The sequence below is a fragment of the Bombus huntii genome, chromosome 10 (assembly GCF_024542735.1).
Source record: "Bombus huntii isolate Logan2020A chromosome 10, iyBomHunt1.1, whole genome shotgun sequence".
Lineage (NCBI taxonomy): Eukaryota > Metazoa > Arthropoda > Insecta > Hymenoptera > Apidae > Bombus > Bombus huntii.
The window spans coordinates 3,946,951-3,967,120 of record NC_066247.1 but is presented as its reverse complement, the minus strand read 5'-3'; the positions used below and the strand labels follow the sequence as shown (position 1 = coordinate 3,967,120).

At 33.6% G+C, this 20,170-nt stretch overlaps 5 protein-coding genes across 11 annotated transcripts; 3 read left to right on the top strand and 2 right to left on the bottom strand.

Annotated features, from left to right (window-relative positions):
* The first annotated feature begins 366 nt into the window (after window positions 1-366).
* Window positions 367-2,490, top strand: LOC126869985 (serine protease snake-like). Of its 2 annotated transcripts, none has more exons than XM_050627266.1 (6): window positions 367-762; window positions 913-1,109; window positions 1,212-1,329; window positions 1,406-1,676; window positions 1,754-2,001; window positions 2,080-2,490. In XM_050627266.1, the coding sequence occupies exons 1-6, from the start codon at window positions 687-689 to the stop codon at window positions 2,418-2,420; spliced, it is 1,251 nt and encodes a 416-aa protein (XP_050483223.1). In that variant the 5' UTR covers window positions 367-686; the 3' UTR covers window positions 2,421-2,490. The 2 variants fall into 2 exon arrangements, with proteins under 2 accessions (XP_050483223.1, XP_050483225.1); XM_050627268.1 differs by having other exon boundaries at window positions 701-827.
* Window positions 2,453-4,730, bottom strand: LOC126869990 (palmitoyltransferase ZDHHC16A). 2 transcript variants are annotated; one of them, XM_050627275.1, is made up of 6 exons: window positions 4,317-4,730; window positions 4,094-4,241; window positions 3,657-3,966; window positions 3,391-3,581; window positions 3,001-3,311; window positions 2,453-2,894 (listed from the first exon to the last, which is right to left on the bottom strand). In XM_050627275.1, the coding sequence occupies exons 1-6, from the start codon at window positions 4,361-4,363 to the stop codon at window positions 2,804-2,806; spliced, it is 1,098 nt and encodes a 365-aa protein (XP_050483232.1). In that variant the 5' UTR covers window positions 4,364-4,730; the 3' UTR covers window positions 2,453-2,803. The 2 variants fall into 2 exon arrangements, with proteins under 2 accessions (XP_050483232.1, XP_050483234.1); XM_050627277.1 differs by lacking the exon at window positions 4,317-4,730 and having other exon boundaries at window positions 3,657-3,973.
* A 228-nt stretch (window positions 4,731-4,958) lies between these two features.
* LOC126869996 (Kv channel-interacting protein 2-like) lies at window positions 4,959-18,399 on the bottom strand. Of its 4 annotated transcripts, XM_050627292.1 has the most exons (6): window positions 11,585-11,957; window positions 11,374-11,517; window positions 8,242-8,469; window positions 7,745-7,815; window positions 7,443-7,661; window positions 4,959-7,305 (listed from the first exon to the last, which is right to left on the bottom strand). In XM_050627292.1, the coding sequence occupies exons 2-6, from the start codon at window positions 11,384-11,386 to the stop codon at window positions 7,195-7,197; spliced, it is 642 nt and encodes a 213-aa protein (XP_050483249.1). In that variant the 5' UTR covers window positions 11,387-11,517; window positions 11,585-11,957; the 3' UTR covers window positions 4,959-7,194. The 4 variants fall into 4 exon arrangements, with proteins under 4 accessions (XP_050483249.1, XP_050483244.1, XP_050483245.1 ...); XM_050627287.1 differs by lacking the exons at window positions 11,374-11,517; window positions 11,585-11,957 and adding an exon at window positions 17,979-18,399; XM_050627288.1 differs by lacking the exons at window positions 11,374-11,517; window positions 11,585-11,957 and adding an exon at window positions 17,979-18,398 and having other exon boundaries at window positions 8,242-8,436.
* On the top strand, window positions 12,536-17,961 carry LOC126869969 (uncharacterized). The gene is made up of 4 exons (XM_050627226.1): window positions 12,536-14,637; window positions 14,764-14,976; window positions 15,276-16,542; window positions 16,622-17,961. The coding sequence occupies exons 1-4, from the start codon at window positions 14,554-14,556 to the stop codon at window positions 17,173-17,175; spliced, it is 2,118 nt and encodes a 705-aa protein (XP_050483183.1). The 5' UTR covers window positions 12,536-14,553; the 3' UTR covers window positions 17,176-17,961.
* A 458-nt stretch (window positions 18,400-18,857) lies between the features above and the next one.
* Window positions 18,858-20,058, top strand: LOC126869999 (probable 28S ribosomal protein S26, mitochondrial). Of its 2 annotated transcripts, none has more exons than XM_050627296.1 (3): window positions 18,858-19,022; window positions 19,148-19,429; window positions 19,560-20,058. In XM_050627296.1, the coding sequence occupies exons 2-3, from the start codon at window positions 19,185-19,187 to the stop codon at window positions 19,981-19,983; spliced, it is 669 nt and encodes a 222-aa protein (XP_050483253.1). In that variant the 5' UTR covers window positions 18,858-19,022; window positions 19,148-19,184; the 3' UTR covers window positions 19,984-20,058. The 2 variants fall into 2 exon arrangements, with proteins under 2 accessions (XP_050483253.1, XP_050483254.1); XM_050627297.1 differs by having other exon boundaries at window positions 18,868-19,022; window positions 19,151-19,429.
* The last annotated feature ends 112 nt before the right edge of the window (window positions 20,059-20,170 follow it).

The window sequence follows — 20,170 nt, the reverse complement described above, 5'->3', positions numbered from 1 at the left end:
ATCGTCTAGAAATTATGTAATGAATATGGATCTTTTGCTTGGAGAGTAATTCTCTTCGGTTTGATATTTTAGAACTATAAACTTTCAACATTTTATTTAAACCAACTGTAACGATAATATTATAAAGCATGCTAAATAAATATGACAAAGAGATTTTAAAATAAAGAATTTTTAAAAGACTAAAAAAGATAAACATTTTTTAAAAAATGCTTAAGTTATTTCGATTTCATTTCTATCCAGTTGTTGGATTTTCGAATTATGTACATCGAAGCAAACAAGATTATTGTATTTACAATACAAAAATTAATAGTGTAACTATTAGGAAAATTCCCCTACGATAAGAAAGCATTAACATTTGTGACTTAAAACAGAGTCACGTGATATCGGGAACGCATTACGAAGATCCACAAATTAGCCAATCGCAGGCTATTTCGAATTATACACACTGATGGTACGTCCGTACATTGGTGGTTGGATCCATATATTATTCTTAATAAATGCATCATTTCGTAATCACTGCTGATCCATTATAGAAATTTAATGATAAATGGAAGCTTAAGGTTAACAGTAGAAAAATCATGTGTTTATCTATCGAATATTTTGTTAGCGATATAAATGATCTTTTGCCTTCCCTAATACCATTTTAATTCAAGAACCAGGAAAGATCACTTGTGCACATTACAGAAATGACACTTCAATTTAACATTTTTACTATATGTTTAATATTTAACATAGCGTTAATTGTGTCCTCGAAAACAGCAGGTTAACTATATTTTATACTTTATACTATTTTTCTGCTTCAAGTATTTTACATGATCTCGTGAAAGGTTGCTTATAATTTTTTTTACTCCTGACTATAAATTATTTTCTTTTCCTTAAATAACAAATAAATATAGTTGAATATATTTTTAGAAAACTTAAATAAGAACAAATTTGAGCCATGGAGATTAAGTGATAACATCTACAATAATCCATTTCTTCGTAATTCAGGCAACAGTGAAATGTATAAAAAGAATCCTTTCTTATCAAATATTTCAATGTTGTCTGTTTCATATAATGGGAATAGTACTGAATTGAACAAAACACCTGTAAATAGCAAATCACTCAAGGTATCAGAAAGCTCTATTTTTAATATATCTACTTCTAATAATAATCCTTTCGTACCACATGATTCTAATACAACTAGTATTCCATATATTCCAATATTCCAGGTATTTCCCATGAATGATTCATATCTTAGCACAAGTATGCAGAATAAGAAGGTATCAATGGATAAAATTCCAAGTATAACAAGTCCATACATAGATTCAAAATCAAAGTCAGAACTTAGTAAGTATTTATGTCTAAGTGAAACAACCTTCTTTGTTGTTTATAATGTTAATTGTTAATAATTTCTATGTACTAGAATGTGAGGAATATGAAAGACAGATCTTAGGCACAACAAATGCATTGTCTTTAGTGGGTACAAATCCAGAGGTGATTACAATAACTAATCAAAAATGTAAGACCACAAACCATCTTGTCGTTGGAGGTATCGATGCTTCTCCTGGAGAGTTTCCTCACATGATTGCTTTAGGCATTAAAGCTTTAGATGGGTCATTTATTTTTTCATGCGGTGGCACTCTTATTGCTCCAGAATGGGTACTTACTGCTGCACACTGTACTTATGGGCCAAGGTATTATTTCATCTTATTTATCATGCTAAGTTTTTAATGTAAAAATTACTTAAATACTACTATCTTCTGCAAAATAGAAGCCCTACAAATGCTCGTATTGGTATGTCTAACTTGAGAAATAATCAACAAGGTATCACAACTAAGATCAACAGGATAGTACGACATCCAAGTTATAAACCTCCTGCTATGTATGCTGACATAGCTCTTTTAAAACTAAGTACAGCTGTTGCCTTTAACAATGAAATAAGACCTGCTTGTTTATACCAACGATATGATACTGTGCCTATGCAAGCATGGATCAGTGGTTGGGGAGTCACGGAATTTGGTAAGATCAAAGTATTGATGAACAAACGAGACTAAAATTTCTTTAAAAAAATACACCTGTTGTTATCAATACCTTTAGATGCAGAAGAAGAGAGTGATAAACTGCAAAAGGCTCTTCTTAATATTGTTGATAACATAGATTGTGCAATAAAATACAATGAGTCCATATCAATAGCAATACCATATGGAATTATGCCAAGTATGATTTGTGCAGGAGATACTCTCAGTGGTTGGAATAAAGATACTTGTCATGGTGATTCAGGAGGCCCCTTACAAATACCCCATCCAAGAAATGAATGCTTATTTCAAGTATTAGGTATTACCAGTTTCGGACAAGGCTGTGCAATTGTCAATACACCTGGAGTATATACTAGAGTTTCACACTATCTTAATTGGATCGAAGATATTGTTTGGCCATAAATTTTGTTTTGTATCATTAATGTACACCTTAGTTTGCAAAGATAAAAAATTGTTTATTTTTCCAGCAACATTTCGACTGATTTAAAGATTAAAAGTTAAAAATACATTTGATAATAATGTTTAAAAGTGTAGTAATGTTTGATAAAAGTGTTATCTGTCAATGTATGTACATATCAAATAATCTTATTAATGCACAAAGTGAATGTTATTTTTATGACATTAGTATTTTCAGATTATATTAATATTGTTTGAAACATGTGCACATAGTACTATATAATTGTAATATAGATTGACTAGAAGATTTTTTAATCTGTAAGAATGACTTCAGGGTGACTGTAAATAATAAGTGTAACTTCTGCCATTATTAGGCATGAAAATTATACTCAAGATATTTTTGTATCATGAATGGTCTTCCATGTGAGACCATCTCCATATGGTCCATGATTAGATGGAAAAAGTATATGCCACCAACTTCTGTGATACGGAATATAAAGTTATTATTATATTGTAAAATACTTATTAATAAATATTAATATAATATAAATATAAATATTAATAAATATTTAGTGTTTTAGATTACCTCCCAATTATACCTAGAAACAGCTTCCAATTTTGTCTTGGTCCAAAATCATATGGATTTTGATATATTTTACCAAGTGCTTTATACTTCTGTGTTTCTGTGCTATTTATACGTGCTTCTATACTTGTTTCTCCTCTAGTAATGAGACCCGCGTGCCAACATGTTAAAGCTCCTAACGCTGCAAAAGTAGCCACGCAAATTAGAGCTGCAAAAACTATAAGTCGACGGTTCCATTCTTTAATGCTTGTATCTGCAGCTTGTTTAGCTATTTCAGCTAATTCCTCTTCACTTAGGTGATCTAGTGATTCAGACTAAGATACAAATAAATAATTAAATAAATTTGATCTAATTATTAAATTCATTTTTCGCAAATAGAACTATAATAATTACCACAGGAATTATCTCAGAATTATTAATGCGTACTGGATGACCATCTAATTCTGGTTCTTGTGCTGGAAAGAATTCTTGATATGCTATTTCTACACCAAACAACATTATGAATAAAATACCAAGTACTGTAAAAACCATGTATTGAAAAAAGTATCTATGATTATGATGACCAACACAATTGTTTAACCATGCTGTTTCTTTGTTTAGGAAATATATAGGGTTTTTAGGCAACACTAAGATAATATATCATATATTCAAAAGGATACGGCAGTGATGATCCATCTTAAGAATACATTTGTTGCATACAGAGCAATGATGTGTTCTGGGTGGTTTTGGTTTAATACATTTCTTACAAATACTCACAGCCTCTGGTATAAGACCACCTTCTGGCGGATAACCAGCTGGGACATTTACTCCCATATAATAATGAAAACATACATTTACTAATAACCAATTTCCAATCACTAAGAGGATTATTGTCATCAATGGACTCTTTTCCCACCAATATGGTAGACCGATGTAATATGCAATGTACACGATACTTGCAGTTAAAAGACTTACCATTACTACAAATACCTGTAAACTGTCAAACTTAGTAAATACATTGTGAACAATAGCAATTTTTTTTATAAGAATCACATAAAGATATAAGTAAAAAAAAAGTAATATACATGAAATTAGGAAAGTTTACGAAAGTACTCACCGGTCCTAAACAAGCAGTAAAATTTTCTACAAACCAGAACATTGGTTCTAGAAGTATGTCACAAACATAACCCCAATTTAAAAATTCATTATAAAATAAAGATTTTATAATGACTTGAAAACGCCACCATTTTTGTTTTAAGTTAAGTCTAAAAGCAACGAAATGTAATATAATATGTTCAAGCAACTAAAATGTTTGCTCTTTATTATTTTTTATTACTCACTTAAGAATATTAGGCGCTTTGGTTAAAGACCACTTTATTCGTACCATCTTTTTCTTATATAAATTTCAGTATATCGAATTGTTTAAAATTTCATTGAAGATAAATTTTTAGAAATCGAAATAACTACAACTACTAACACTGCAATTGAAAAATGAATAATTGTTACACAGTATACTATATAACATGTTCAATGTTACATTGGAATTCTTTTTAGAGTACGTTGTACGACGTTGAAAGTGTATTTCTCGCAAAACACACAGCTCAGAACATTCTTTTTCGCTTATCAAGTTGAAGCATCGATAACGATTATTCCAATTCAACTTTAAATACAAGAAACAAACTATACTAATGATTAACGGAATTACATGTCCTATACACAAGTTATAACACTGTGCAGCGCCACTGATAGAGGATTACTATACTATAAAAGATCGAGTGCTTGTAATTGGAGAAGTCAAGAATCATATATCATGCCACCCTGGAGAAAATTATATAAATTTCGTAATTTATTTATATTACATTATATTATTCCAGGATGATAGGATTATATTCCAAGACAAACAATTAAAAATGCGAGAATGTAAAAAAGAATATTTGAAGATATCGAAAATTCGTTTTCGCGAAAAAGATTTGAATTACATATTGTATTTTGTAATTATAATTATCTTTATTTTGTACAATTTTATAACATTAATTAAAAGAGAAATGATTAGTACCAATCTTATTTTAACGCGCAATTATCATACCTTCAATATGTACAATGAAAATGAATTAAAATATAATTTTATTAAATACAAATTGTTTAATACCTCCAACTGAAGAAGGTAGGTTTCGAGGTACATTGAATCTTGAAATAACATCGTTATTGTTTCGATAACATAATCGTTAAGAAAATAATACGAAGGTATTTCAGGTCTAACAGCCATACACATACACGTATAAACGTAAGTACATAAGTTATGGATACACGATCTACCAATTAGTAAAAAAATTGATTCCTAATTTGAAACTGATATAACAAACAGTCATAATAGGGCGCGCTGATTTAAATCGCACACCATTAAAATGATCCAAGGTATAAACGTCGAATCAATTTCTTTGTATCCACGTGATAACATTCTCGGATCACGTCTTCTCAAATATAATATAGGTATTTTAATAAACTTGAGAAATTCAACAAATTCGATTATATTTGTACGCGTAATATTTAGAATATCTCGAATGTGCGCTCAACGATTTCTCATGTGTGTGAACGCAATACATACCTTGCTTCGATTTGATAGAAGACAAGTAATGAGATTAATAGTAATTGTATTAATAACAATACTTTTTATGCGATAGTAATAATAACTATAATAAGGTACGAGAGAATCACACGAGGCGTTGATCTTAGAGGACCACGTTTCTCTTAATTGGTCGAGGATACTACATTATTACTGGGTTACTAACTACATCTTCCATCGTACATGGGCCTTTGGAGGTATTGGTAAATCTATCATCTATGAAGAGAATAGACATATGCGAATATTTTATAAGTTTATGTAACTTAGGTATCGACTTACACTTTGCAGTTTCTTGCCACGCTTTCTAAGCGTGCGAAGCATACAATCTGGAAATATCCAAGAACGTACAACGAGATCGAAGAAAACTTCTATACTTGTTCGTACCAGAGATTATATTTTAATTAAGATTAAAACGATTGTCAAACGTTATTCGCATATGCCTGAATCTAACAATGAAACTTTGAATAAACTCTGAATAATCTCTTCCCTATCCCAATTCCTTGTCTTGAACTCCTTATCATCTGTAAACTACAAACGTAACGTTGAATCTTTGGAATGCAAATGTCTCGGACAAATTTTTACTTGACCAACAACAACAAGACACGAGGACGACCCGAACGATGGATAATAGTCGAAGCTCTTTGAAAAATACCATTAAATTGCAGCTGATTGCCACAACGATGGTCAGTATCGAAGTACGTACTTACAGTTTATTCTTTTAATTAGAGATAATTCGACAGTCGCGAAAAGTAAAACTATTTCGTACCTGCATCGTACGAAAATCACCTAACGGAACGAGCATCGGATTTTCTTTTTTAACTCGTAGAATGCAGGGAAAGTAGAGTTTGAAAGAAACATAGAAGTTTAAGAAATATTAGATCGTATTACTTGACTCTGCGAATTTTACGGAAAAATATAATAGCACAGCTTGGTAAAATCATTAAAATTCTTTACGAAAGTACAGATATTATGTTCGGATATTATGTAGAATTCAATCCCCGTTTTAGCAAATCTGGAGATCGACTTGTTCCCGTTTCACATCGATCTTAGCTAACAATTCTGCGATACCTACGATCCGATAGCTCGCTCTGAATTATTAAGTCCATGCCATTAGAATTTTAACGCCAATAAAAGATACTTTAGATCTTCTTCTTCGAGAGTGTCGGTATTCTTCGACGATGAAATGGATTAGATCTTCTTCATTCCCGTAGCTGAAATATTCTTCTCTTTTTAGTTTTATACAATCACGCGACAACGATCAATGATCTGTTGACCGCGTGAGGATTATGTATACGATGCGAAAAGGAAATATATAATAGAGGTCTAGTAATACTGTTGATTTCATCGTGGATTCGATAGCACGCTTGAAAGACTGGGTAGGAAGGGTAAGTACATATTTACAGACAACGTTCGGCGAGTTCGAGTTAGTATTTCCAACCGATGCTTAATTCCTCGCGTGAATCGTCAGATATTAAACGCGGGAATCGAAATTTTAGAAACAACCCGCGGAACTCGTACGAATGTTGCGTTATAATTTTCGGGAGATTTGTGACATTTGGGAGCTGAGTGAAGGTTACAAAATAATCGTAAAGATCTCATAAGACAGTGTCGAGAGTGTCGAGACTCCGCAAGAGTTGTTCATCCTTGGAACACCATTGTACCAATTCCTCGATTGTCACCACGCCGTCTTTGTTTGCGTCCATTAACTGAGGATAAAAAATTGCTCAGCTGTATTAAATCCCTAATTAGAAGAGAACTTCCGATCGATCAATCGTGGTTCGAATAAATCAGCAAATATTTTTACATGTAAGGGACAGAAGCGAGATCGATCGCGTTTACTCACGTGGAAAATACGATCGACGTGTTCTCGGGCAGCCAAATGCGGCTCAACTATTTGCGGCTGGGTGTAACGACCCAACATCTCGTAGATTGAACCAACCACATCCAACATTTCCTCTTTACTGATCAATCCATCGCCGTCCAGGTCGTAGAGTCCAAATATCCACTGAAGCTTTTCTTCCACCGATCCTCTCGAAACTTTCGACAAGATGGTCAGGAATTCCTGGATACGATGAAACGCAATTATGAAACTATGAACAGTTGCTTCGCAAGCAAAGCGTACGTATATCTGTAAAAGTCTCTCACTTCGAAGCTTATCTTCCCAGACGGTTTCCTCTTCATGGTGTTGAAGACGTAATGAGCGTACTGGCTGGCATCTGAAACATTCGACGTTGATCGTTTTTCTGTTGAAACGAAAACTCTTAAATTGTTCACGCTTCATAACGTTATTAACTAATACGGATAGATAAATTTTTATATTCCAAAGCGAAAGTAACGGATAAGATTGATGAGAAAGCTCAAAGCGGTAGCCAAATATTGTGCGTCAAGATCTTAACAATCTTTGAAGCGAGGATTACAAAGGTTACAGAATAAGTGAACAACAGATTGTATAATAATACGATATTCATCGGTCGGTATAATCAAATTTGTACATTTAAAAGTTATACAGATAATAACGACGTTACCTGTGAAACGAACTAATTCTATGAATGAACTAATTTTTATTTCCAATAATAATTGACAGAGGGAGATCTTTCGTTACACGGCTCGAGAAATATCCAATCACGAAGGGATCAACTTACCTCCCTGTGGGAAGAACTGTGAGAAGATCTGCTTGAACGCTTCCTCGTCGACGAGACCCGTAGGACATTCCTGCTTAAATCCGCGATAGATAAGCTGTATCTCCTTCTTGGAAAACCTGGTGTTGGCCGCCAATGTGGAAAGCTCCTCCGGCTTGTACCTGCCGCCAAGGGCAAGGGCACCGGCGGTGGAACCCCCTAAAACGCCCCCGAGTTCTTCAAGTTCGCCCTCTGTAAGTTTGCCAATAGGCGCTTCACTTCTAAGACTGTACCACGCGTTCGAGATACTCCCCTCTCACCTTTGATCAAAGTGCGTTCTTCCTCTACACCAGGCTAAGGGAGGAACGCCGTTTCTCCTCTCTCACTAGCAGGCAGGAGAGGAGATGACGCGTTATCTACTTACGATACAGGGTGCAACGAGCTCAAGAACGTCAATTACTTTACGGGAGAAGATACGCCGGGTGCCCGAGAAGATAGCGCGACTGACTTCACCAGGCAACCTGCCTACACTCCCATCGAGAAATACGGGGGTTCTACGGGAGACAGTGCGCGCATTGCCAAGACGGAGAAAATACCTGGAGATGTACAGGTGCACATACTTGCAGGCGGAGAACTCGTGAGCGAAAGATAATGGGAAGAATTAATTGCCCAGGTAAAACATTTCGGCCCGAATTTTTCCAATTGTTATCGGCTCTCGCCCCGTTTATTCAAACAAAGATTTCATCGAAACTACGTTTGCAAGTTGGCGTATTCCTTGCCATCTAGGTCTCGTCGAAGATGGTGTTTTACTTGGGGACAGTTGTAAATAGAGTTATTCGCACGATTCCATCTATTTCGTCGTTTTATAGACGATGGAAAGATGCGCGGGGTGAATAGAGAGATAGAAAAGAGATCGCTAAAAGTCAACAGGTTCCAGGTAATTCGAGACATCCGCGATACTTGAGATTCGAGTAGCTAAAGTGATTTAGATTTCTCAGGTCGATCGGCTGGCGCAGCATCGAGCAATCGCTTTCGTTACAGGGGTAAAAGAATCAAGCCACGATTTAAGCGTACGCTGTTTCGTGGGCGACAATTTTCACGCGACACGGCTGTCTAGACGCGTTTCACATCGAAGCGGCGTTAAAATCGATATTCATTAACGCGAAGCGCTATAAATATAATTACCGCCGTCGAAAATAAGATTCAAGATCAAACGAAAGCGTAACCCAACGCTACAATCTACAGAGAGGGAGATCGAGCTCTAAAGAGTAGTTGCAATCTCTATACAAATGCACCTAATCAAAAAGAAGTACCTAACAATCGACATTCTACCAACATACTCTACGAGAGACTGTACATTGCTACCAGTAATAAATATACGCATTACTACTTGATTTACGGAAATGTCGTAACTAGGGTGATGATCTCGACGTTGGCACGCGTTCACCTATCGTTGGACACGAATTCCACAAGTTGCCTTTCAATCTCTGTATCGATCAGCAAGTTTGCAAACACGCCGCTCCGTTCTTTCGGAGCGTTGCAACGCGTTGGCAAACATCGAGCGATCTCGTTATTAAAACATTCACGTTCGAGAGTATCAGGACACTTTCATCTGTTTGTCGAAATAATATTTTTTTAAGCCAAACACAGTGCTCTGGTTTTACAAGTTTCGCTGTCCGACTTGGTATACTTCTAGTCAAATTTTGTCACGTTGTACCTTATCTTATAATCTGTCGCTTGAAAACTTTGGGATAATTTTATAGTTGTAAGATGCAATGTGTATATAAATAAGTGACGAATTAATAAGCATCGCTTATATTGGCTTTTTATAAAATTACTTATTGAATGACGCGGCGATAATCTATTTTACTGTTTACTATATATTGCTACGTAAAGAATCGTTCTATGCATTAGTTTGGACAAATTTTCTTAATGTAACTTATAATTCGGAAAGGATCTGAAGATAAAGAGTTTGTCGATAGTCGCAGAATTGAAAGGCACATGGTAAAATCAAGCAAATCCTTGTCCAACGCAAATTGGATATTTGTGAACGATAGATGAATTCACGCGTGTCCACCTATCATGCAATTACTGCAATTATCCTTTACACATGCTTCTGATCACTGATTGAAAACGACCAAGCGAACCGTTTTAAACGACGTTTCTTTTTCGAGATCACACGCGATCGCGGGAACATAAAGCTCCGTGGGGGGAAAAGTTTCAAATAAACCGTAATGGATCGTTAAAAGATATCGTTAAAGATTTGGAATTTTTATCTCGTGTTATCATGCTGTTCCCCGTGTCGTTTCTACGTGTCTCTAAAACTAATGTGTCGCTAAAAAAGAGAGAGAGACAGAGAGAGAACGTTTGTTCTCGATTCGTGTGTTCAGCAGCTGAATACCATCGGGCTTGTTTGCGACTAAGGTAGAAGCTTCCCATTGATCGCTGCTAAAATTACGATCACGGAATTGTGTAAGGTACGAATGAATATTAATTCTGTGAAAGAGAGATGCTCGAATAACCGAAGAAGCTGTAAAGCTAGGCCGAAGAATCAATACGGAAAAGGAATGTTTGCGTTCTATACGTCTTGCGTCTACGCTGCTAAAACAGGGTAATTAGTAAACGGGTTAAAAGAGGAAGGGAAATTCAGAGGGGGGAGAAAAACATCTCGGGCGCACCGTTGTCGGTCGAGACTTGTCTAAAACACGGCCGTGCGCTTTTGAACTTGGCTTTTACACATTATAGACGTATGCCTGTGCACTGTGTAATTCCACTAGCAGCTCTGGTCCCGGGCATCCGGGGTCACCATAGCAACGGGAGAGCTCCTACCCTGTATCCACCCCACTTTGCGATTCCGCTTTCGGAGCATTTGTCGATTAAAAACGCGCGAGATCTGGAGATCTGCGTGTGCGTGTACACAATTAAAAAGAGAGAAAGAGAGAAGGCGAGAAAGAGATAGTAGAAAAAGGGAGCAAGAGACGCGACGGTCTAGAGAGGCAATAGAGAGCGTGGTCGCATCGGTCGGTTCCCTAAGCGGACCAACTACGATAAGTAGTATATTCCAAGGTGCTATCTCTCAAAGAAGGAGTCGTCAACGGGGCAAAACAAGGAGAAGAATTGTTATTCTTTCTTTCTCTGTCTGAGCGAGTGTCGCACCTTGCCGTTGCATCTTTGGCAGCTGTTAGCACTGACACACCGCAACGAACGGTTTCGCGATAAAGGGGGAAGATTCGTTCGGGCCTGGGCTGTGTCAATCCCTTCGTCTCAAGGAGGATCTCTTTCCACGGCGTATCGACTGGCCTGCACCGATTATTGGAGAGGAAACTCGAGCGGCACTACAGTCGGCCTGTATGATTGATGGACTTACTTTTCTCGCGGCTCTTACGTGCCTTCATTGACCGCAAACACCGATTCGTTGCCGATTCACAAGCGAACGATCGCGCTCGGCGATCCGGCTTCGCGACTGTGATTTCCTCGTCGCCTCGTAAATGATCGATCTAACGATCTCTTCCTTTATTTCCTTCTAACTTGGTTACCGAACCTGAACCACCGGAAAGAGATTTTCTTCCTTCCTTTCTCCCTTCTCTCTTTTTCTTCTTTTTTTCTTCCTTTGCCTTCTATCCACGATGCATCTTCTTCGTTTCCGTGGTCGGCCGTTCGAATCCGATCGACGCGTGCACTTCTAATTCAACGATCGATGCTCCACGACCGACTAACGTAACTCACACGGCGGGACTCGGTAACGATGTGCGCGGCCCTCGCGATGATGCACTGAAACAGCTGCCACGCAAAAGCACGGGGTATACGCTCCTTCGCGCAAGTCCACGCTCTTTTTCCAACCATATTCACGTAAAGTCTGTACCTGAATGCCAGATCTAAGGATCTCCTGGTAAAAATCTTTTAGAAGATTTTATTTTTTATCGTATACGATAAAACACTGCGTTCGTTTACACGTACATAAAAGCCGACAACAATCGAAGCGTCCATGGTAAAAATCATCAAGGATTTCTGTTAAATTTTATCTTCCTTCGAGAGGGTGCAAACATATTTCAGAATCTTTAGTTTTTGTTCAGTGGGCTTCATTTTGTCTTAACGAAATGTTACGCAATCACTGTGCATGTTATCTGTAATTCTATAGCGAAGCAACCGTAATCAGTTGAATTATGTATTCGAGAACTGTATTCAATTGGGTTGTGGATGCCTTGATTAAGAGCGAAACATTTATAAATTAAGTTAAAATATAATGAACAATGTATGCTCGTCTGAACTTAATAATCTTTATAAAATAAAAGCAACAAACAATGGAATATTTGATAATATCAATATTTTTCTGCGTTATTATTATCAGACTAAATCGTGTCAGTATGTGAGGCGTTCTTTGAAGAAAGCAATAATTGTGATACCCTAAAATAATTATCTTATTAACTTGGCGATGATTATTCCGATAAAGCACAACTTTGATAAAAGCCTAAGTATTATTATTTACAACACCGAAAAATTTGACGAGTCTCGTTTTTGCTACAAGCCTCTCAATTTTCGTATTCTTAATACAGTTTAATATTATTCAGTTGATAGGTATCGTTTTAATAAACGACTATATTCGGCTCGTTATTGTTACTTATTTTACCGCAATCATTACTATATCCAGCTTTCTCCTTCATTGAATCGTTATACCTACATATTCGCAAGTGAATTGATTTTACTTGCAAACTAGAATAATACATACAATTCTGTGCATCCTTTTCCCAGTTATTTCCATACATTCCAATTTGAGACGAAACTCATTAATTAATGTTGTTCTAGCGAACTTAAGTACTTCGTTAATTTGTTAAATAAACAACTTGTCTCGATGAAAAGCGTTAAAATATCAAGTTACCTTAACGTATCTTATGAGAGCACTTCAAGCAGCGACCATTTCACTCGGAACAAGAGATGAGCGAAAGCACTCCACTTTATCGATAATTAATGAGATAAAGGGAAGCAAAAGAACGCGTACCTAGTAGCACTTCTTCATCCCACTATAGTATATAGCATATATAAAAATTCTAAAAGAGATTTGTAACTATAAAAGTATAATTTTTTACGATTTATACACGATACAAAATGTACTTAATTTGAATTGTCCTTTACAGAGATAGAAACTGAATTTGTATATCTGCGTTCAGTAGAAAACTTGTCCATAATCAGACGCGCCTGATGCACTCAGTTTTTACCTTCACAAAAAACAGTATACCAGACGCGTCTGACTATGAACAACCTTTCTACTGAACGCAGCTGTATGCGTCGAGTATGCTACTTGCTTACTTCTCTACCCTATCATAAGAATGTACTCTTCCCATGGTTAGACTGCAAATTTTTATGTACTTATGGAAAATTTAAAGATTTAAAAATGCACATAAGATGTCAAGACATATAAAATATCCAAAGCACAATACTTATTATAATATTTAATAAATAAAAGAAATTTCTGCTTGAATTACCCCTTTTTAGCTCTGTTCGTAAAAATATAAATTTAAAATAAATATCCACAGTCTATTCATGACAAATATAACAAGATCATATGTTATTACGAGTAAACGAGAAAATATTTAACGCATCATGAGCTTTAGTACTATAAATATGCTATGGAATAGGGGAAGATCCAGTTCCGATTGAAACTGAGCCAAAAACATCATTGCAGAAGCAATCCAATTACTTGGTATATGTCGATCGTCGATAAACATGGTAGAAAACTATATCAAACATTGTCAGTCAACACGCAAGTTAAAGTATGCTATAGATTCGTGAGAATTTAGGGAATTATCTCACTAATGGAATTATTCACGCGAATAACGAAAACGACGACGTTATCGATCGATAAAACGAAATTGCAAATTCGTGATTTACAGATGGCAGGATAATAGCACTTGCTATCGATAAAGGAACCGTTTTACTGATAAAGGAGTCAAGGAGTAAGTAAGTAATTGTGTATGCACAGATAAATAAAGGAAACATAATATACACAGTCACTAGTTTTATTTCTTTCCTCTTAATAATCTTTCTATGCTAAAATACAAAGTTTGAGATAGATTCTGAAAAACTAATTTAATACTAAATAGAAATATATTAAAATATAAATCATTTTCTACAGTTTCACGATTAAGACAAAAATGGTTGTTTTCAAAGTTTAATAACGAAGGACAATTTTTATACAGAACTGATTTTCGGTTAAATCAATTTTTTAAATTAAATAGATTTCAGGGTAATTCGGTTAGCAGACGAATTTTTCTATCGGCCATATCAGAAATGTGTGAGTACTAAGGGAAGGATTTCGGCCGGATGGCTTGATATTTAAAAATGAACGGAAACGACATTTCAAGTTTATCGTACAAAGAATTACAAGCCTTAGCTCTCCGATATCGGGTACCAGGTAACATAAAGGTAATTGATCTACCATTAGAAACTTTAACGAAAATGTTAATAAAGTTATTCCCACTTCTTCGTTCTTTTTCCTAAAACGACAAGTAAATTGATTTTTGAACGATCGATTACGATTTTTGACCGTAGAAGAAATTACTGATTAAAGTGTTACAAGCCGCGAAAGGCGGAAATGAAAATGAAGTTGGCAGGCTCTTACAAGATCTTAAGCAGAATCGTAAGAGGAAAATGAGAAAAGTCAAAGTCGGGAAACTCGGGTTAACCTCCACACCATTACATAGTCCTGATTACGGTATGGCCGATGATTACTATTGTCCGCAACAGCAACCACCTTATCAGTGGGTGAGTTGATCTTCATTTAGTTTTATCGCTGTAATGTGTATGCGAACTTGACAAATTCAAATATTATATCGCAGAATCACACGTTCGTATCAAACATTGATCAATAACGCTTAAGACAGAAAATTATATCGAACATGAATAATTCTATAGATCGATCATTAATCAATCTTATTGGAAATTTTATATTTACAGTATTTTTGCAATGTTAATATTCTCGTAAATTTTTAAAGAAGCTCTTAATAAAGAAAGATGCAGAATATTTGAAAGTTTTTAAAATAAAATATATATTATGTTATTAGGTGGGGGCAGAAGAAGAGATCACAAATAGAGATGATAACAACAGAATCCCTCATTATGAAGAGTTCAAACAGTTCTTAATAAAAAGAATACAAAGAGAATTTCAAACATATGATACAAATAATAATCAAATACAGGATTCAACTATAGTAGATCTAAGAACAGCAACAGTTTCAACTGATGTGCAAAAGGTTCCTTTAGATGTTAGTAACTATAGTAAATCTAATGTAGTTCCTGTTAACAATGTAAATTCAATATATCAACCAAATGATAATGTAGAATATCAAACATTAGAAGACACAAACAGTAATGTACAAGGATCTATACTTCTTAAAAAAATGTTACAAGCACCAGTTGGTGCAAATTTGGGAGAAATAGCTAGTCCTGTACTTGGCAGATTTTTGTCAGTAGAACAGTATCAGTCTAATAACTTATTAGATAATTCTGATACTTTAACTGCTGAATCAGATAATCAGGATAATGAAGAAATTTTGGAAAACAATACAGAATGTTATGGTCTTCTAAGTGGTATAAAGGGAGAATATTTTTTAAATGAACCAACTTTTGTAAAAAGTGTTGAAGAAATTGGTCAACAAATTTCAAATGTCTTAACAAATGAAAATATTAATCAATATAAATACCCCAGTACAAATATTGTCATGCATCAAGATTATGAAAACTGGACTATTACTAGTGATATGGATACAGTAGATAACAACTGTCCAACATCAGATGTCCAATCATCAAAAATATTTCAGACTATGTATTGTGATAATATAGGATCTGATGCCTTAAACAAGCCTATAAATGATGAAAGCTTAACGTGTCAATATCGAATGACAGAAACTGTACATCCATACAATTCCAATCAAAATTTATTGAATTTGAATACATTGGAAGAAAATCAGTATTGCGACACAAACATCATTTCTCATGTGCAATCTGACTGCAATAATACATATTATTTACAAAATTTGATTAAATGCAGTACAGAAACTACTGGAGAATATTTGCAGTATACACATTCCTTTTCAAATGCAAATATAGATCAAGAAGCTTATGCATCTACTACATCACAGACATTTTCTAACAATAATCACTATAACTCTAATCTACCATATGAATACTCTTGTTCGCGCAATAATGAAGGAACTATCCCATTATATGAAAATATAGGACAACCTGAACAAAATTGTAACTCTATAATACAAACAGAATCTGATGTTCATAGGGATGTATCTAATATGACAGAAAAGTTACAAACAAATGGTATGTACTATTGCTTTTAAATTATATATTTAAAAATGTAAAGAAAAATAATACATTTTTATATTTTTACTATTTTTAGAAATATTAGATCCATTTTATCCGAAAAGAATCACTAAGATGTCTTCACATTCTATTTTAGAAAATATTTTGAATATCATTAGTACCAAGCGTATAGATTTATCGAAATTAGATCAGACATCTTGTGTATATTGTTACATAGCCCCTATTGTTACACATACGCAAGTTTCATCAAGTGTAACTTGCTCCCAAAAAGAGAGATTTGTTGCAGAATACAGACAACATTCCTTTTCTCCATGTTGGCTACTCTACAATGATACTTCGTCCGGAATGCGAATGGCTAGTTTACAAACTAAAGTTAGGGAAACTACGGACGAATCCCGGATATTATATACATCAATGTCAAATAGCAATTCTGATTTAAGAGAGTCAGCTGCGGATGGTGCGAAAAGTGAAATTGCGGGAAGTGAAGATTCAATTTCAGAAGTGTGGCCGAACAATTATTCGAATTATGAAACGACAACCGAAAAAGATGTAAATATATGCGAAGATTTAAAGATTGAAGTCTCAGATTGTTTATTTTCAGTGATGAATACTGAGCCATTAGATAAATAGATGATCTTTCTAAAAATTAAACTCAATAAAAAAAATGTACACTCTTAGTAGTACATAAAATTGTATGTATCATCGAAAAAGAAAAAAGATAAAAAAAATAATGATATTAAGTAATTTAGAGAAAAGTAATTATACATTATTTATATATTTAAATCAAACATGATTAGTAGGAGATTGCCTTGTTTAATCTAGTTCAAAAAGAGTAATTCATTATGTTATAACGATCATGTAAAACTATTTTTTCACTTTAACGAAAGTGCGATGTTAATTATAAAAAAATATACTACTGTTAAAAGCTCAAAAAAAAGTAGGATTCTGATTTTCTTAAGTTAGTGTTTGTAAAAATACAAATTTGGCAAAAAAAAAAAATAGAATTAATAGATATACCTAATATACATAAGAAAACATACAATTTTTTTTATAAAACGAGGACAAAGAAACGAATGCGGAAGATGTTAATCGTTAAAGAAGCTTCAGAAGATTATTTGAAAATTAAGCAGGAGTGAAATAAAAAATTTTTCTTTCGTTTATTTTCTTTATCCTCGATTAATATGTATATCATTATATATTTTAATAAAAAATAAACAGCAAGCATCACAAATATAAACGTCTAATAAAATATTTGCTTAAAGCCTTACATCCACAGTAGCATATAACAAGGAAAAGAAAATAATTTATTATAAATTTTCTAAATTTTATAATATCGCGTTTATTAAATAGCAACAAATTGTGTTTGATGCGTGATCATTACTATGAGTTATTCTATTTAACAAAGTTGTTATAATCAATGAATTTCCACTTACTTGAAATTCCTTCCGTTTGCATTTGTGTTTTCAAATAATTAAAAACCTTAACTGGGATCGATTCTTTTCTTCGATTTTTAAATACTTCCACTTCAGTATCCACATTTTTCGAAGATCCTTGTTTATCGGAAGATCTACCCGGTGTCATATGAACACTATACATATTTTTTCCTAGATTCCACGTTATCAATTTAATTCCAATAAACAATTTAATGTCATTTAATTTGCTTTTTAAATAATTGCGAAAAACAGTTATTTTGCACTTTCTCGGTAAAGTAACATTATATTTTCTTTGTCGTTTTTATGATTTAAGCGAGTAATATTCTATTAAAAATTTATCTGGAAGTGTAAAGGAAAATGTATATGATTCGAATAAGTTCAAAATAAGGAATAAAGATAATATGTACTCGCTGGACCAAGATCTCTGGCACTACTGCTTTTAAAAAAATGCATTACAGCTATGTAGGTAAGTGCTGCGGCGCATTCGCTCCGTATGTGTCTAATGAGGTCCTCAAAAAGCAAGACTAATTACTTCACCGCATCTTTCATTTTTTGCATATATGTATACAAGAAAAGTTTAATAATACCCTTAAACATCAATTTTATGAAGCAATATAAAAATATTTTCCCCCATTCGAGAAAAATGATCACTTTAAACTTTAATCGAAAAATTAAAATATCATTTCTATCATGCCCTATTTTAATATATTCGATTTGGGTTTAATAAATCATTTAATATCACATAATAAATTTTCTAGCTATATTCAACAAATTATGTGTATATATACATATTGTAAATTTACACACACATGCGCACATGCACACAATATAATTCTTTCTTTTTTAATTAAATTGAAATTAATACATATACGTGATGCTTCATGGGTTGGATGTCGTTTGGTACAGAAACGACATCTAGATAATAAAGAGGTTGAAGATAAATTTTCTCGCAATAACATGTTTCTAACCTAGTTCGATTATAATGTTATGTAGATACGAATGTTTTAAAAAAACATAAATTTTTTTAATGCCATAAACATAAAGGTATACATTATTAGTTACAGTAAAATGAAAGACAATTATAAATACTATAATAAATACTAAGTATTATAAGTTCTAAAGTTTAAGTATATGTTTTATAACATATTACAATCATATGTTTCTTTTAGAAGAAATTACATTATAATAGAAAATTAATTTAACATAATGATACGACCCTCAGTGGCACTTAGCATCAATACACTGACAGTAAGAAATTTAAATGCTTACGATCATATAATATCCAATGGACCCCATATTCAATGTGTAAGGTGGAAGAGAAAACCAATTTGGTTACCAACAGCAAAATCAAAGTTGTTTAGAATACCAAATAGACCAGTTATACCTATAGAGGAATATAATGAACTGAAACGTTTGCATAATAATTACAAAACATTAATGAAATCTATAATGTATGTAAAATTTCCTTATTTTATATATTATAGTTGATGGGTTATTATAAATAATATGTAATATGTAGTATTATTTATAATAATATAACAACTACAATATATAAAATAAGGAAATATACTTTTGTCTTAGGTCTTTCTTTGTTGAGAAACATAAGGAAGTACAAGTATCTTTGGATACGAGTGTTGTACAAAAAAATATGCAGCAAGATTTTGAAATATGTTGTTCTATAAATGATAAATGGAATAAAGAAGTGGCTATGATACGAGAGGAAAGATTAGCTCGAGAAAGGAAAGCTCGCCAAGAAGAAATTGCCAAGAGACTACAAGCAAAGTATGAAAGAGATTTGAAATTACAAATGAAAATAGATGAAGAAATCAAAAAAGCAAAAGAAGAAGCTCAAACATTTATTACATCTAAAAATATTGATGAAGCTATCCTCAATGCACTAGAAAATATTATAGACCATAATATTGCAATTGATCGCAATGGTAACTTTTATAAAGACAAACCTAAAGAAAATGAATCATCTACTGTATCGAGTTCATTAAGTTAAAATAAGTGTTATATTGTCAACTACATGTATTGCAATAAATAATTTCCGTTAATAAACAGAAGTGTTTGGTAGCTACATTTGTATATTTACTTTTCTCCTATATTCAATTCAGTACATTTTTGTCTAATTCACAGAATATGTTTATTGAAAATGATCATGTATAATGTAATGTATTTATAATATACAA

Excerpts from the sequence above, each read along its gene's own strand:
- LOC126869985 (XM_050627266.1), top strand. The coding sequence starts at position 687 with ATGACACTTCAATTTAACATTTTTACTATATGTTTAATATTTAACATA. Across the intron at positions 1,110-1,211 it reads TAAATAGCAAATCACTCAAG|GTATTTCCCATGAATGATTC; the intron begins GTATCAGAAAGC and ends CCAATATTCCAG. Across the intron at positions 1,677-1,753 it reads CACTGTACTTATGGGCCAAG|AAGCCCTACAAATGCTCGTA; the intron begins GTATTATTTCAT and ends TCTGCAAAATAG.
- LOC126869990 (XM_050627275.1), bottom strand. The coding sequence starts at position 4,363 with ATGGTACGAATAAAGTGGTCTTTAACCAAAGCGCCTAATATTCTTAA. Across the intron at positions 3,582-3,656 it reads TAAGATGGATCATCACTGCC|CATGGTTAAACAATTGTGTT; the intron begins GTATCCTTTTGA and ends ACAAAGAAACAG. Across the intron at positions 2,895-3,000 it reads TTTCTAGGTATAATTGGGAG|AAGTTGGTGGCATATACTTT; the intron begins GTAATCTAAAAC and ends TCCGTATCACAG.
- LOC126869969 (XM_050627226.1), top strand. The coding sequence starts at position 14,554 with ATGAACGGAAACGACATTTCAAGTTTATCGTACAAAGAATTACAAGCC. Across the intron at positions 14,638-14,763 it reads GGGTACCAGGTAACATAAAG|AAGAAATTACTGATTAAAGT; the intron begins GTAATTGATCTA and ends TTTTGACCGTAG. Across the intron at positions 14,977-15,275 it reads AGCAACCACCTTATCAGTGG|GTGGGGGCAGAAGAAGAGAT; the intron begins GTGAGTTGATCT and ends TTATGTTATTAG.
- LOC126869996 (XM_050627287.1), bottom strand. The coding sequence starts at position 18,141 with ATGTATAGTGTTCATATGACACCGGGTAGATCTTCCGATAAACAAGGA. Across the intron at positions 8,470-17,978 it reads GCAAACGGAAGGAATTTCAA|AGGGCGAACTTGAAGAACTC; the intron begins GTAAGTGGAAAT and ends GCAAACTTACAG. Across the intron at positions 7,662-7,744 it reads CTGGGAAGATAAGCTTCGAA|GAATTCCTGACCATCTTGTC; the intron begins GTGAGAGACTTT and ends CATCGTATCCAG.
- LOC126869999 (XM_050627296.1), top strand. The coding sequence starts at position 19,185 with ATGATACGACCCTCAGTGGCACTTAGCATCAATACACTGACAGTAAGA. Across the intron at positions 19,430-19,559 it reads ACATTAATGAAATCTATAAT|GTCTTTCTTTGTTGAGAAAC; the intron begins GTATGTAAAATT and ends CTTTTGTCTTAG.